Consider the following 17,443-nt stretch of genomic DNA (forward strand, 5'->3'; position numbering starts at 1 on the left):
GGTGAGCCCCACTCAAGCTGGATGAGCTCACGCTCAAGCTGGCGACCTGGGGTTTTCAAACCTGGGTCCTTTGTATCCCAGTCCGGCACTCTATCCACTATGCCACTGCCTGGTCAGGCAAAATGTTTTTATTTTTTACATTTTAATAAATAATAACAAAACAAAGTTCCTTCCAAACTTCTAAAATCAACTTAGAGAAGTTTAATAGTCAAATTAAAATTTACTAACCTACAAATGAATAAATGTGCCAGACTGCTTTAAACCTTGGTTTAAGAAGTTTCTATCCTGTAAATAAAACCACTGTTTTTTTATAAAGGAGAATATTTTAACAGTACATTGCTATGGAGACCTGACACTAACTAGCTATGCTATCTGAGCAGCCACATAATCAGTTTCCTCATTTATAAAGGAACAGGATAAAATAATCTCTATATTCCACTCCAGTTGAAGAAGAAATTAAATCACTTTTGCACAGTGAATGCTTGATCACTTGAGCATCCTAAGAACTCTAGGAACAAACAGTAATTTTCAAAAAGACAATATACATAAAGCAAACCAGGTCTTTCACTTTACTAAGAAAATCTCAGTTTGAATATTGTCTGAATCCAATCCAAATAATTTGGGATGCCTTTTAGATAAAAAAATAACATGTATTAGCTTTTCTTTTAAATACTTAAAAGTCTTAGGCTGTAATGTCTTTAAGTATTAAAAAAAAACATACAACTGCTGGGAAAGCTTCAAGTAAAATCTAACCAGAACCCGTTCTCCTCATGTAACGGTATCAATAAATTAATAAGTAAAACATATTCCATTTTCTAAGTTTGTAACTAATGCTTAGCCTGAATTTTACTTTGTTTCTTTGAAGTCTTAAAGTCTCTGGACAATACAGGACAACTTTAAGGTCAATTACTATTTATTAAGAAAAGGATCATTAATGGAAAAGACTAATAAGGAAACAAATATTCAAATTCTAGACTCAAAACCCTTCTCACAAGAATCTCATCTTTACAGGAGAGGAACTTAACAGACACCACACTCTAGAGTTAACACTACAAATAACAAGTCAAAACAATACCATGTGACTCCTGGTAGACTGCCCTGGGAAGCGCACAATATTATTTCTGCATTTTTCCTGCCCAAAAATGAATAAACTGAATCAAATCATGAGGAAGTAAGAGAAAACCCAAACTGAGGGAAATTCTACAAAATAAATGGCCTAGACCAGGGGTCTCAAACTCAACCTCAGCATGTGGGCCACAGAGCAAGATCACAGCCGTTCGGCAAATACAAGTAGGCCCCTAGGCTTACTTAATTTTAACCAAAATATTTTGAACTTCGTGGATTAGTCTGCGGGCCGCACAAAATTGTTCGGCGGGCCGCATGTGGCCCGCGGGCCGCGAGTTTGAGACCCCTGGCCTAGACTCTCCAAAAAATTTCAAGGTCATGAAACACTAAGGAGAAAGACAAGGGAAAGAGTCATAAAAACAACATGCAATAAATGATCCAGGATTGGATTCTGAATCCGGAAGAAAAACAAATGCTATTAAGAACGTTATCAGGACAACTGGCAAAAACCTGAATGAGATCTATGGGTTATTAGAATAGAACCTAAGTTAAATGTCCTGATTGTGATAACTGTACTATGATTATGGAAGTAAATGTCCTGCTTCTTAGGAAATATGCATGGAAGTATTAAGGAGTAAAGAGGCATGACCCCTGAGACATTCTCAAATGTTCCAGAATAAAACGTGTATATAAAGAGAATGCTAAGCAAATGCACCAAAGGTAACCACTGGTGAATCTGGGTGAAGAGTATACAGGAGTTCTTGCAACTTTCTCTAAGTTTGAAATTACTTCAAAATAAAAAGTTTAAAAGAAAAAAGAAAGATACAAACTACTAATTTTCCCTTTTTACTAAATTACACCAGACTGGTATGCTTTTATGATTTTCCTTACTACTGTTTCTTCTTACTGCTGTCAGTGACCTCTGATGCCTCCAGCGTTCACATCTATTTTAGAGAATTGCCAGGAAAGAAACTGAGGCAGGGCTAAAGGCTTTCGATACCCAGTAAATGACATGAGATTTGTGACAAGTAAATTACTCTTTTTTTTTAGATTTTATTTATTCATTTTTATTGGAGAGAGAGAGAGAAGGAGAAGGAGAAAGAGAGAGAGAGAGAGAGAGAGAAGAGGGGAGGAGCAGGAAGCATCAACTCCCATATGTGCCTTGACCAGGCAAGCCCAGGGTTTCAAACCGGCGACCTCAGCATTCCAGGTCGACACTTTTTCCACTGCGCCACCACAGGTCAGGCTAAATTACTCTTTAGAATGGCTTTCTTTAAGATTAACAACAGTCAGTAACTTTAAACCTCCTGTAAAACATTATGAATATATTTTGCTTATACATTACCATTTCCATCATCTCTGGATCTTCAAAATCATAAATAATATGCTCCAAAATATCTCTGTCAGACACAAAACCTAATGCTCTGAACACAATAATGATGGGAACCTCTTGCTTTATGTAAGGTAGAGTTGCCACAATGCGCTGACCAATAGCACTCTTTTTTGCACCCTAGAAAAATAAAATATCATTAGAATTAGAGTACAAAGATCACAGCCATACAAAAACATCATGAGACCCATTTTATATACATGTTCATCATTGCATGTATTTCAAAAGAAGCATGCCTCTCACACTCTAAGGAATGCCCCCATGGCTGCTTTCCAAAACCACTGCAACCGATTTACTCATTTTATGGACAGGCTGGTCATTTAGACCTGAGAAAACTTCCGTTCTCTACTATCTGCCTGCCGAGATTTGTTCAGAATTACCCAGTACTGTAATTGGAAATGACTCCTGGCTGCAAAAGAATATGACCCCCCACTCTCTCTGACCACCAAAAAGAACTCTGGAAAAAAGAACTAGATAAGGGATCAAAAAAGAAAGAGCCTGACCAGGCAGTGGCACAGTGGATAGAGCATCAGACTGGGATGCCAAAGACTCAGGTTTGAGACCCCGAGGTCGCCAGCTTGAGTGCGGGCTCATCTGGTTTGAGCAAAAGCTCACTAGCTTGGACCCAAGGTCACTGGCTCGAGCAAGGGATTACTTGGTCTGCTGTAGCCCCACAGTCAAGGCATATATGAGAAAGCAATTAATGAATACCTAAGGTGTCGCAATGAAAAACTAATGATTGATGCTTCTCATCTCTCCTTTCCTGTCTGTCTGTCCCTGTCTATCCTTCTCTCTGACTCTCTCTGTCTCTGAAAAAAAAAATTAAAAAAAAAAAATTAAAAAAAAAAAAAAAGAGAATATGAGCCTAACCAGTGGTGGCACAGTGGACAGTCTACTCTGGGATGCTCAGGTTCCACATTCGAAACCCCAGGTTGCCGGTTTGAGCACGGGCTCATTTGGCTTGTGCACAGGCTTGCCAGCTTAAACATGGTATCATAGACATGATCTCAAGGTCATTGGCTTGAAGCGCAAGGTTGCTGACTTGAGCAAGGGGTCACTGGTTCAGCTGCAGCCCCCCAGCCATGGCACATATAATAAGCAATCAATGAACAACTAAAGTGACACAACTACAAGTTCATGCTTCTCATCTCTCCCCTTTTCTGTCTCTCTCTAGCTTAAAATAAAAAACAAAACAGTATGGCAAAAATGACAGAATGTTGCTTTCAAGATTAAGTTATAAAAGACTGTCACTTCTATCTTGCTTGTACACTCCATGGCTCTTCTCAATTACTTTTTTTTTACAGAGACAGAGAGAGTCAGAGAGAGGAACACATAGGGACAGACAGACAGGAAGGGAGAGAGAAGAGAAGCATCGATTTTTCACTGTGGCACCTTAGTTGTTCATTGACTGCTTTCTCATATGTGCCTTGAAGGTGGGGGGGGGGCTCCAACAGAGCAACTGACCCCTTGCTCAAGTCAGCGACCTTTGGGCTCAAACTAGAGACTATGGGGTTATGTCTATGATCCCATGCTCAAGCCAGCGACCCCCCACTCAAGCTGAATGAGCCAGCACTCAAGCTGGCGACCTTGGGGTTTTGAACCTGGGTCCTCCATGTCCCAGTCCAATGCTCTATCTACTGTGACACTGCCTGATCAGGCTCAATTACTTTCTTTAATGAAACAAGCTACCATCTTCTTAGCAGCTATATGGAGGGAACCCACATGGCAAGGAATTGAGAGAGGCTTCCAGCCAAAACCCAGCAAGGAACTGAGACTCTCAGTTCAAGGTCCCACGGTGAACTGAATCCTGCCTTAAGATGACTGCAGTCCAGGCACACATGTTGACAGCAGCCTTGTGAGAGATGTTCAACTTGAGGACCCAGCTAAACCACACCCAGAGCCTGGACTTACAGAAGCTATAAAATGATGTATGTTGCTACTGGAGTAATTTGTTATGCAGCAATAAGTAAATAATACAATGCCTATCTTGTAACACTAATAACATGTTGAATAAAACCTTTCTGACTAAGAATGCAGTCTGGTAAATTACAAAAAAGGAATAAACCCAAACAACATCAGATCCCAGTCCATACCTGTCCTCCTCTTGCCAGCATGCTAACCCAAATAGTACTAGTGGGTCGGGAAGAATTCTCCAGACATGATCTACACTCTCCTGTGTAGGCATATTTAGAATCCTTTTTGGCAAATACATAGACTGTGTTTGTTGCCATTTTCTCTTGAGCAATCAAAACCTATGTGGACAATAAAAAAAGTTACAGCCATAAAACCCACAAAGTCCTTGAAATAAAAAGAGCGAAATCTGCATCTTAATTTAATCCAATCATATAGGCCCACTGAAACATCACTTCTTAAACTTCACAAATTCTATTTTGCATAAAATGCTTCATAGAAGTTTGTAAGCTCAAACAGAACATATTTCTAGTGCATATTATATAATACAACTAAATAAAACTTTGATTTATATAAGTTCACCCCCCCCCCAAATACTTCAACTGCCACTTCCAGGTCATTCTGTATAAAAGTTTACTTTTTAATTTCAACTTTCATAGTTTAAATCTTAAACGTCATTTTGTAAATTTTTAAAAAATAATGCTACTACACCTTTTCTGATCCATTAATAATGAAATAGCCACCAGGATCCAAGGGGCATTCATTTAACTCAAAAAGATCACGATCTGTTAAGCCATTCAACAGGCAATAAGTTGAACGCAACATAATCGGGATTTTTCCTATAAAAGTTTTCTGATGCTGAGTCTGAAGTTGCTCTTCACCTTCTTTAATGACTGTTTTTGTTATATCAACATAAAGTGGAGCAGAATACCTTTGAAAATAAAAAGAGAACACAATTAAATAATAGCAAGATGTGGCCTGGCCAGATAGCCCGGTTAGTTAGAGCAGGAGTAGTCAACCTTTTTATACCTACCGCCCACTTTTGTATCTCTGTTAGTAGTAAAATTTTCTAACCGCCCACCGGTTCCACAGTAATGGTGATTTATAAAGTAGGGAAGTAACTTTATAAAATTTATAAAGCAGAGTTACAGCAAGTTAAAGCATATAATAATTACTTACCAAGTAGTTTATGTCGGATTTTCGCTAAGTTTGGCAGAGTAAATCTTTATAAAACAACTTACTATAGTTAAATCTATCTTTTTATTTATACTTTGGTTGCTCCGCTACCGCCCACCATGAAAGCTGGAACGCCCACTAGTCGGCAGTAGGAACCAGGTTGACTACCACAGAGTTAGAGCGTCCAGAAGCACAGAGGTTGCTGGTTAGATCCCTGGTTACAGCACATATAGAAAAAAGATTGATATTCCTGTCTCTCTTTCCCCTTTCCTCTCTCTAAAATCAATAAAATAAACAGTTTTTTAAAAAAGTAAATAGTAAGATATTTGCTAAAACTCTCAACTACTTAAAATTACATTTTCTGAATTCTTATCTGTATTTCACTATCAGCTGTTGGAAAAAATTTTTCTTACGTGAGATTTCTTAGTCTGGCCTCATTTGGCCTCATCGGCTCTGGAGCACCATCTCTTTCCCAGTGGGTAGGCTTGGAGAGGTAAATTTGTTCAAACTTCAGCAAATATCTTGGCTAAAATAAAACCAAAAACACACGTAGAGGGTAAACAACTCTTTTCTATAAAAGTTTTAATGACTGTATTTCAATCAACATTAATATTTACAGTAGAAGTTCTAGATACTGGTGAAATTAATCTACTTTATTAATGCGGGGACTCTCCAAAGTCAACATCCATATTCCATAGATGTCAAGTTTTATATTTAATTCCTTTTTAACACAGAAGATAAAAAGAAACAATATAGCATGGCCTGTGGTAGCGCAGTGGATCAAGTGTGAACCTGCAACGCTGAGGTCGCTGGTTCGAAACCCTCGGCTTGCCTGGTCAAGGCACATATGGGAGTTGATGCTTCCTGCTCCTCCCCACCTTCTCTCTCCCCCTCTCCCTCTCTGTCTCTCCTCTCTAAAATGAATAAATAAAATCTTAAAAAAAATTAAAAAGAAAAAGAAATAATATCTCACAAGTAAATAAAGGTTATGCACCTACCATGTGCTGTAAGTTTAAACAATTCAAATGTATTTGTATTAAAGATCTACATAGTTTCATGTGCCCTCTCCTTAGTTAGGGTCAGAGATACAAAGTTACCAGACAACAAAGAAGGTAAATTCATACAATTAGAGCTGTACTCTAATCTAATCAACATAGCACCAGAAAAAAAAAATGCACACCTAATTCTTGAACATACAAAAAAAAGAAATCCTAATTATTCTATATAAAGGACCAGAACTTCCAACCCTAGTTGATTATATCTCAGCCCACAGCAGGAAAAAAAAATGTTTTCAATTAAATATCTATTTGCTGCTCAATAAAACAAGACACATGAGAACTTTCCAGAGATAAACAGACAATGAATTTCTCTCTAAATCAAATCTCAGAGAAGATGAGACCAAACAGACCACGGACACTTGAGTTTCCCTAAACGAGTAGGTAAAGGGCAAAGAGAACTGGGGATGACCATGAAGCAAAGGGAAGCCATCCACCTACTCCTTATTTCCACCATCATCCTAGTCTAGGACATTAGTACTTTCAACCTGGGCTATTTAGTGATTTTTATCTGCTGCCAATCGCTTACCACTCCAAGTTTACACCATTTCCAAAGTAACCTTTCTAAAATAATGCTTTAGCATATGTTCTGACACTCTTTTAACAATTCCCAAAGATATCCAAAAACTAGGACCATCTTGTTCCATCTTATTTTCTACTAATACCCATCAAAATCAGATCGCATTATAAATCATATACTGCCTGTATGGTCCCCATTCTATCCCTAAGCCAAATACATCAAGCATTTTCTGGCTGAAATGCCTAAGTATGTTTTCTCTAAGATAAGTTCTACCCTGCCCTTCAGTCATGTAAATCCCTTCCATCTTTTCCACTAGGCTCTGATACACCAGCTTCCAGATTTCTTCCTCCAATAGTACTAGCACTTGGAATGTGCTGTTATTTTGTTACTTTCTTGTTCTGCAAAGACAATGAAGCAAAAATGCCTTAAGTATAAAAAAGGCATTTTATGCCTATTTTGCCAGTACACTGCCAGAAGAGCCAATTATTTTTGTTCTTAACAGCAAGTCTGTGCAGCATCTCCAAATAGAGTAAGAAAAATGTATCAAGCCCTAGGAGCTAACTATAGAAAAGAGGGACTGGCCAGAAACCTAAACCATTCCCTCTGTCTAACTCTATGTCTGGGGTTCTCCCTGCCTCACTGTTTCCCAGTTCCCGTCTCTCAGGGCCTATCACACTGCCTCTTTACTGAAAGACTACAGACGATCGTCACTTTAGACTACATACTGATAATCATCCGTGTAAAACCAGACTATAAAATCATAACCTTGCCCTGGCCGGTTGGCTCAGCGGTAGAGCGTCGGCCTAGCGTGCGGAGGACCTGGGTTCGATTCCCGGCCAGGGCACACAGGAGAAGCGCCCATTTGCTTCTCCACCCCTCCGTCGCGCTTTCCTCTCTGTCTCTCTCTTCCCCTCCCGCAGCCAAGGCTCCATTGGAGCAAAGATGGCCCGGGCGCTGGGGATGGCTCTGTGGCCTCTGCCTCAGGCGCTAGAGTGGCTCTGGGCCCAACATGGCGACCCCCAGGATGGGCAGAGCATTGCCCCATGGTGGGCAGAGCGTCGCCCCATGGTGGGCGTGCCGGGTGGATCCCGGTCGGGCGCATGCGGGAGTCTGTCTGACTGTCTCTCCCTGTTTCCAGCTTCAGAAAAATGAAAAAAAAAAAAAAAAATCATAACCTTGCTATGATTTTAACAATGCCAAAAATATGCATATTTGTCAACAAAGACTTTAAGAAACTTAGAAAAATTAAAATAGCTTATATGTTCAGGTGATTTTCCTGTATTATTTCTTATATTGCAATAATAATATATAATGTATTTCATGCAACAAATAATCAAGAGAAAAAAGTCCTTCAAATACTTTTTCTTTAAGATTCCTTAAACTGTGAAAGGAAAAAAGTGGGCTTTTCTGAAGGAATATGACTATTTCTAGCTTGCTTCATCTTATTTCTGAGTTCCTTCTCTCTGACTATTAAATACCTACTACCAGTGTAGGGATTAGGGTTTAAGATTCAGTTGATCCCTGAACAACTTGGGGGTCAGGGTGCCAATCCACATCCCCACCCTATGCAGTCAAAAATCTGCATATAACTTTTGACTCCCCAAAAACTTAACTACTTATAGCCTACTATTGACCAGAAACCTTATCAATAACATAAGCAGTCGATAAACATGTTTTACATATTATTATATATAATATTCTAACCATAAAGTTAGAGAAAAGAAAATGTTATTAAGAAACTCATCAAATACATTTATAGTACTGTATTTATTAATACTGTAAGTTTACCTCATCTGTGTACAAGATGAAAAATACCCGTGTATATGCAGACTCATGCAGTTGAAATCCATGTTGTTCAAGGATCAACTGTACTTGCAAAAACGCATTTCTCCCATTTGTTTTTTGTTTTTGTTTAAGTGAGAGAGACAGAGAGAGGGACAGATAGAGACATACAGACAGGAAAGGGAAGAGATGAAAAGTATCAATTCTTCGTTGCAGCACCTTAATTGTTCACTGACTGCTTTCTCCTATGTGCCTTAACCAGGGAGCTCCAGCCAAGCCAGTGACCCCTCACTTAAACCAGCAACCTTGGGCTCAAGCCCATGGCCTTTGGGCTCAAGCCCGCAACCATGGGGTCATGTCTACCCCATGCTCAAGCAGGCGACCCCATGCTCAAGTCAGTGAGCCTATGCTCAGGTAGGATGAGCCAGCACTCAAGCTGGCAACTTTGGGGTTTCAAACTTGGGTCCTCTGCATCCCAGGCCAATGCTCTATCCACTGTGCCACCGCTTGGTCAGGCTCCACTTGTAAGAAAAAATCAGAAGCTGATTGAAGATGCTGTAAATACTCTGCTAAATAAATTAAGTGACTTTTTTTTTTAATTTTTAAGCCAGGTGAGAGAATTGAAATTTCAAATCAATACTCTTATTTAACTTACGCATTACTTTATTAGAATAGCCATCTTACCGGTTCTTCCACTTCTCCACTAGCATGCTGAGCTTCAGCTTGTAGGTCTATAGGTGGAGCATCTTCTACAATTCTTTGAACAGACATCTGAATAAACTCATCAAAAGAATCCAGCTGTTGTCTGACCAAGCCTTTCTCATCAAAATAGGAACTGGGAAAATATTTGAGTTCCTAATTAGTTACAACTCATTCATGTTTTCAAGTACATTTCCCCATTTTCATTATAATTAAGTTCAATAAACAATCACTAAATACCAACCACTATATGCCAATTACTACACAAGATACTATGAGGTATTCAAAAAAGGGATGACACTAGGAAAACTTTCTTTGTAGAACCTAAGTTTGTGGAAACGAGACTTATACTTAAGGGTAAAATAATTAAAGCACAACCTAAGAACTGTAAGGGAGCACTAATTTACCAATGTCCTTTATAAATTACATCCAACCTCTTGGAAACATTTTTAATAAAACAATGTCCAAGAAGGGTTCAGTTATATTCCAAATACAACTAGCAGAATGTCAGAAGCACCTGTTCTTAGAAAAGGGAGAAAGAAGGGGTATAATGGGGGACAAAGGGTGGGCCGAGGGAGCTATATTGAGTGGGACACTTGAATCCATGTTAATAGAATAAATTAACATTAATAAAAATTAAAATAAAATAAAATATCACACAACCATATGCTAAACACAAAAAAGGGGGAGGGAGTCAACCAAGAGGAAATACACCATAATGTTTGTTGAGGGCAAAGTTATAGCATTTTATAGCCTAACACAGCAGGATGTTACTTTATTACTTAAAAGTTACCTTTGTATATAAGGGTTCTTCCGGAGTTTCATTACTTTTTTTTACAGAGACAGGAAGGAAGAGGGCGGAAGGAGAGATGAGAAGCATCGACTTCTGCCCTGGCCAGTTGGCTCAGTGGTAGAGTGTCGGCCTGGCGTGCAGAAGTCCTGGGTTCGATTCCCGGCCAGGGCACATAGGAGAAGCGCCCATCTGCTTCTCCAACCCCTTCCCCTCTCTTTCCTCTCTGTCTCTCTCTTCCCCTCCCGCAGCCGAGGCTCCACTGGAGCAAAGATGGCCCGGGCGCTGGGGATGGCTCCTCGGCCTCTGCCCCAGGCACTAGAGTGGCTTTGGTCGCAACAGAGCGACGCCCCAGAGGGGCAGAGCATCACCCCCTGGTGGGCGTGCCCGGTGGATCCCGGTCGGGTGCATGCGGGAGTCTGTTTGACTGTCTCTCCCCGTTTCCGGCTTCAGAAAAATACAGAAAAAAGAAGCATCGACTTCTAGTTACTTCATTTTTAGTTTTTATTTTATTTATTTACTTATTTAGGTTTTGTGACAGAGAGAGGGACAGATAGGGACAGAAAGACGGGAAGAGAGAGAGATAAGAAGCATCAATTCTTCATTGCAGCACCTCTGTTGTTCATTGATTGCTCTCTCATATGTGCCTTGATGGGGGGGGGGCACAGCTGACCAAGTGACCCCTTGCTCAAGCCAGCGACCTTAGGCTCAAGCTGGTGAGCCTTGCTCAAACCAGATGAACCCATGCTCAAGCTGGCAACCTAGTGGTTTCGAACCTGGTCTTCCAGGTCCTAGTCCGATGCTCTATTCACTGAGCCACCACCGCCTGGTTAGGCTAGTTGTTTTTTATTGATTGCTTCTCATATGTGCTTTGACAGGGGGACTCAAGACGAGCTAGCAACCCTTGCTCAAGCTAACTACCCTGTGCTTCAAGTGAGTGACCCTGGGCAAGCCAGCGACCTTGGGCTCAAGCCAGCAACCTTGGGATCATATTGATGAACCCACACTCAAGCCAGCAACCTAAAGGTTTCAAAACAGGGTCATCAGTGTACCAGGTCAATGCTCTATCCCCTGGGCCACTACTGGTCAGGTGAGTTTTATTACCTTTAAATTACACTTAGAATTAAGGGAATTTGAGTTGAAACACAACCTACTGTAACTCCATTCATTTAAAATAAGGAGAAAATAAAGAAATCAAATTAATATCCACAATAGTAAAACAAATAGGCATCATGTGCCTCCTAATACAATGCACCAAGAGCAGAACATCACTGCTGCCTCTCTCAAAAAAAAAAAAAAAGAAATGTAATTGACCTGTATTCTTCAAAATGTCAAGGTTAAAAAGAGAGCCTGACCAGGTGGTGGTGCGGTGGGTAAAGCGTTGGACAGGGATGCAGAGGACCCAGGTTAAACACCCCGAGGTTGCCAGCTTGAGCACAGGGTCACTGGCTTGAGCGTGGGATCATAGACATGATCCCATGGTCTCTGGATTGAGCCCAAAGGTCGCTGGCTTGAGTCCAAGATCGCTACTTTGAGCAAGGGGTCACTTGCTCTGCTGTAGCCCCCTGGTCAAAGCACATATGAGAAAGCAATCAAAGAACAACTAAGGAGCCACAATGAAAAATCGATGCTTCTCATCTCCCTCCCTTCCTGACTGTCCCTATCTGTCCCCCCTCTTTCTCTGTTGCAAAAAAAAGAGGGAGGGGGGGGAGAGAGAGAGAGAGAGAAAGAGAGAGAGACTGAAGAACTGTTCTAGATTATAAGAAATGAATAAATCATGAAAAGCAAATGCAATGTGGTCCTGGGCTGGATTCAGAATCAGAAAAAAATTATTTTTCTATAAACAACATTGGTGGGACAAGTGGCAAAATCTGAATAAAGTCTGCAGATTAAATATGATTATTATATTGATAATAATTTCCTTATTTTGATGTGTTATATAAAAGAATATTCTTAAGTCTGCAACTTTCTCTCAAACATTTCAGAAAAAAATATGAAGAAAAAGATAAAGAAAATACAGTATAAAGTTAACTTAACATTTAGGTGAAGTATATACATGAATTCTTTGTGTAAAGTTTTTGTAAGTCCAAAATAGTTAAATATATATAAATAAAATAAGAAAATCGCTCTCAAGTAGCACATACGTATGGAACATCTAGTTTTCAAGAACAGAATAAGCAAGAAATCCCTTTATAGGTTATAGCGCCTTTTAAAGCTTATTCAGTTCAGTCTAAAAAGTTACCTGATTACAATCCAGCATGCTTCTTGCCACAAATCTGGGGTGATTTCATCATCATCCTCATCATATTGCATATCTGCAAAAAACAAAAATATTGTACTAATTTGTAATAAAATACTACTAATTAACATCTTGCTCCAGATGTGAAATAGCAGAAATATACTTAGTCTCTGCTAAATAAAAAGCAACCCTTTTACCTCACTTTTCTAAAATTTCAATTAAACTGTAATGAAATTAAATAGGTATACATCTATGTATGCATAGGTGTGCATCTCAGAGGTATTCTCCCAGTGTACAAAGAGGCCTCACTACAAAGGTTCAGCATAAGTTTGAATCTGTAAGTTTTCCATCTTCTCCAGAAAGTCCATATAATTCTTATTAACAGCTAACTATGATGATAACTAGGACCAAGCTCACAGTCCTCTCTGATCATTAAGCTCCTCAGGGACTAGTCAGAGATTAGGGTAAGAGTGAGGAGACAGAAAAGAGTTCCAATAACTGGGCAGCACCTGAAGCTGCAATGGTCCACAACAGCAACATTTCACACACGTATAAGTATGACAGACTATATTTTTCAAAGTGGGCCACAATCATATCTTCCATTTTATAAGCTTTTCTACAATGTCATCTTGATATTTCTACCATTAAGATACAGCTGTTTCCTTCCTTTGAGTCTGGGTGGGTTTTGACTCTCCCATAATTAAGACAACACAGCTAAAATGACATATGTGTCTACAGAAGCGAGGTGAGGAAAGGCAATGTTGTTCCGACTTGTTTGCTGAAACACTTGCTTCTGGAGCCCTGAATTGCCATTAAGGAGGCCTACTACTCTAAAATTGTCTACTGTAAGAAGCCAAATCATATGGAGAGGCTATTACAGATGTCCCAGTCAGCAATCCTAGTCCTTGAGTCCTCGTAAGCTAGGTGTCAGACATGTGACCCAGCCTTTGAGTCCTCCCAGGTGAACGACTAACACTAAGCAGAGAAGTTATTTCTACTACGTGTTGTTCAAACTCCAGATCACTTAAATCCATGAACATATTAAACTAATTTTTATGTAACCAAACTATGGGATAGCTATGCAGCAATAATAACCTGAATAAGTGGGCATTTGAAAAATCAGTGTACACTGATCCTCTAATATTAGTCTCATGTTCTTATGTTAAAGAATAAGTGTGCTGTAGTTTTGTTTTTATATTTTGACCTACATTTTGTGAAAATTAAGAGCTATGGGTTCAAAAATTTGACACATATCCAAAATAAATTACTTAATAAATTCTTCTTGAATAATCTGGAATTACTGATCCCTATACATAGGGATAAAAAAAAAAAGGTATATAAAATAGGCCAGAGATTTCTACCTTTGGTGACAGATTAGAGATTAATTTCACAGCCACACAGGAAAAGCAAGGATGAAGGTGGGAAAAGGAAAGAAAATGATGAGGCGAGGTCAGCTTCAGGTGTACTTACAAAATATTTACCCCTTCAAATACCCGTAGTATGCAACCAGATATAAATGTAAAACTCAAAAAAGGGGTCTAAATTACAAAAAGTTGAGAATCATTAACATGGGGTTGGTAGAATACAAACAGTTTACATAGAAAGGAGCAGATGCACACAAAGCAGTAAGGAGTCCAAGGAAATAATCTAGACAAGAAATGGTGGTAGCCTGAATTAGAACTGTGGCAGAGGGGACAAAGAAGTAAATAGATTTGACATATTTAGGAGAGGGAACCCCCATGGCTTGATGACAGATTAGATACAATCAGAACGATGCTACTCTGGTTTTAACAACATCAGAGGGTGACACCATTCACTGAGATAAAGAACACAGGAGGAGGAAGCTTTGGAAGAGGGGCTGGTAAACGAAAAATGCTCAGTTTGGGCCGTGACAAGTTTGAGGAGCCTGAGAGACAACCATGTGAAACTGTCTAGATATATATCTGACCTAGATACACAATTTTATAAGTCATCCACATATTAGGGGTAACTAAAGCCATGGAGAATCAATTAAATCATCCACGTAGAATGTGAACAGAAGATAGAAAGAAAGCAAGGTCGGTAAGAATTAAGTGGCAGTGGCCCTGGCCGGTTTGCTCAGCGGTAGAGCGTCGGCCTGGCGTGCGGGGGACCCGGGTTCGATTCCTGGCCAGGGCACATAGGAGAAGAGCCCATTTGCTTCTCCACCTCCCCCCCTCCTTCCTCTCTGTCTCTCTCTTCCCCTCCCGCAGCCAAGGCTCCATTGGAGCAAAGATGGCCTGGGCGCTGGGGATGGCTCCTTGGCCTCTGCCCCAGGCGCTAGTGGCTCTGGTCGCGGCAGAGCGATGCCCCGGAGGGGCAGAGCATCGCCCCTGGTGGGCGTGCCGGGTGGATCCCGGTTGGGCACATGCAGGAGTCTGTCTGACTGTCTCTCCCCGTTTCCAGCTTCAGAAAAATACAAAAAAAATAAAAATTAAAAAAATAAGAATTAAGTGACAGTGATGGGGCAAAAGGAAGGAGTGAGTTCCCAGGAGGAAGTCATCAACAATGTTGCATACCACAGGATTTGGATAAAATTTATAGATGTCTACATGATTTATCAACTGAGAAGTTACTGATATTAAGAGCTTTTTTAATGTAGCTACATGAGCAGAATCAGATTGCAGTGAATTGATAGAACCTGAAAATGGGAATTAGAAAAAAGGGCAGCCTATTATTTTTTAGATGCTTACTGTGATGATAGGAGACTGGCAAAATACTGGAAAAAAAAGGAAACAATAAAAAGTTTAACTTATTTTCTTTCAGACAAGATCTAATTTTTCACATAGAAGCCAGCTGAAAAGGAGTATCTGAAAACTGATGGGGCATACCTAACAAAGACATCAAAGGACACAGGCAGGAATAGAATGTCAACTCAATGCAGAAGCATACTTGATAAATAAACGGGATGACTTATAACTCTTCTCCACAGAATTATTACACATTGTTAACGCAAAGATAAATTAAAACAATCATTACGGTCACTTAAACATTACCTAGCAAAATGTTAAACGTGTCTATCATTTGACCTGACAATTCTACACCTACAAATTATCCTACAAACATTTTGTACACAACAAAATGACGTGTTTAAGATCATTTATTCCAGCACCATTTGAACCAGAAAACAAGTGGAAATAACCCAAATATCCATCCATACGGCACTACTTAAACTATGATATATAATATTCACTAGTCTATGTAGCTGGTAAAAAAAAAAAAAAAGAGAGAATGCTCTCTATGTACTGACATGAAAATCAACATATATATGAAGTAAAAAACCAAAATACAGAGGTGTTAATGTTCCTTGTTTTCTGGAAGGGGAGGGGGCAAACAGAATCCCATTTGTGTGTCTGAATATGGTACAGAACTATGGAGTGATAAGAATTGCGGAACAATGGTTATCTGCTATGGAGGGGGGCCTACACTGGACACGTGGTGGACAAGAAATCCTGAATTTTGAGACACGAGAATACATTATATGAAAAACAAAGCTTAAAAACCCTCAAATTTGTTTTCCAGTGAAATATGGGTCAAGAAAGGAGAATCTTTTTCTCTTTTAAATGTTTATTTTATTGATTTTAATTAAGAGAGAAGAAGGGAAAGAGAGACAGGAACTTTGATTTGTTCATGTACATGCCCCGACAGGAATCGAACCCTCGACCTCTGAGCTTCGAGATGATGCTCTAACCAAACAAGCTATCTGGCCAGGGCAAGAAAGGAGACTCTAATGATGCTAAATTTCTCCGATGTAAATGAGACAGAAGTTTAAACAGCAGAGTTTAAGTTTTTGCTTTTCTATTTTTCTCCATGTAGTAGCTGAGAGAATAAGAAGGAACGTGAGGGTGGCCACGCGATTGGGGGGTAGAAAAAAATGAAGTTTGAAATAGTAGCTGTGGAGAATAGAGAAAGGAGCTTTAAAAATACACAAAACACACTACACATGACTGCTTATATATGTGGAAAGAAAAAAACAAAAGACATATTGGCTCAATTGTGTTATTTCGTGGGAAGAGGAAATTTAAAGGTCATCTTATAAGACGATTTACTTAGACTTATGAACACGAATGAAGGCATGCCAAACTAGACCACTGCCCCACCCCCATCCTCACCCCCACACAATAGTCTCTGTGCAGTGTATTTCCAGAGCCTAGAACAAGGCCTAGCACAGGCTGACGCTCAAAAACTCAACTCTGCAATAAACCCACTAACTCTGATCTTAAAGGAAATGAAAAAATGAACCCTCTACTTCAAAAACAAACAACGAAATTTGTCTTATGGTAGCAAGCAGTGGAGAGAACAAGTGTCACCCTAACGGGGAATATTAACGCTACATTCCCTTCATCCCCCACCTCTCCCAATCCTGGCTTCATTCCCGGTCTGGGATAAGAAGAAAACACGACCGGGGACGCTAGCGTGGCGGGCTTGGAGGAGGGCCCCAAACCCTCCATTCGTCCAGCTCCCCATGTTTTCTTCCTTAGATAAGTCTCCGCGAAGCGTTCTGAGGGGGTCACCTACCCTCGTCTGCGTCATACATATTGGCAAACGGTTCTCGAACTCCGAACTTTTGAAATCACAGACAGAAAGGTGCGCAGCAACAACCGGCACTGGGAGCGTGTGACAAAGTGATTTCCGCCTCCGGTGCTCCGACAATACTCTGCGTCTTCCGCCAAAGGCCACCCACAAAAAGGCCAGGATAAAATCTGCGCCTGCGCAAACGGTAAGCTACGGTTTGTTAAATTAGAATTGCGCAGGCGCAAATTGTAGGCCGACACTTCCTGTCGATTGTGGGGACCGC

The 17,443-nt window shown here is 40.1% G+C and overlaps 1 protein-coding gene across 1 annotated transcript in view; it reads right to left on the reverse strand.

The window, feature by feature from the left end:
• The window catches only part of POLR2B (RNA polymerase II subunit B), a 47,539-nt gene extending 30,216 nt beyond the window's left edge, over positions 1 to 17,323 (reverse strand). Inside the window, exons 1-7 of the mRNA XM_066232594.1 lie at positions 17,164 to 17,323; positions 12,631 to 12,703; positions 9,584 to 9,734; positions 5,956 to 6,068; positions 5,078 to 5,297; positions 4,549 to 4,707; positions 2,411 to 2,575 (exon numbers count right to left, since the gene is read on the reverse strand). Coding sequence (XP_066088691.1) covers positions 2,411 to 2,575; positions 4,549 to 4,707; positions 5,078 to 5,297; positions 5,956 to 6,068; positions 9,584 to 9,734; positions 12,631 to 12,703; positions 17,164 to 17,182 — 900 coding nt within the window. The 5' untranslated portion in view covers positions 17,183 to 17,323. The remainder of the gene's footprint in view (positions 1 to 2,410; positions 2,576 to 4,548; positions 4,708 to 5,077; positions 5,298 to 5,955; positions 6,069 to 9,583; positions 9,735 to 12,630; positions 12,704 to 17,163) is intronic.
• Between the last annotated feature and the right edge of the window lie 120 nt (positions 17,324 to 17,443).

The sequence above is a fragment of the Saccopteryx bilineata genome, chromosome 5 (genome assembly GCF_036850765.1).
Source record: "Saccopteryx bilineata isolate mSacBil1 chromosome 5, mSacBil1_pri_phased_curated, whole genome shotgun sequence".
In the NCBI taxonomy this organism is placed as follows: domain Eukaryota; kingdom Metazoa; phylum Chordata; class Mammalia; order Chiroptera; family Emballonuridae; genus Saccopteryx; species Saccopteryx bilineata.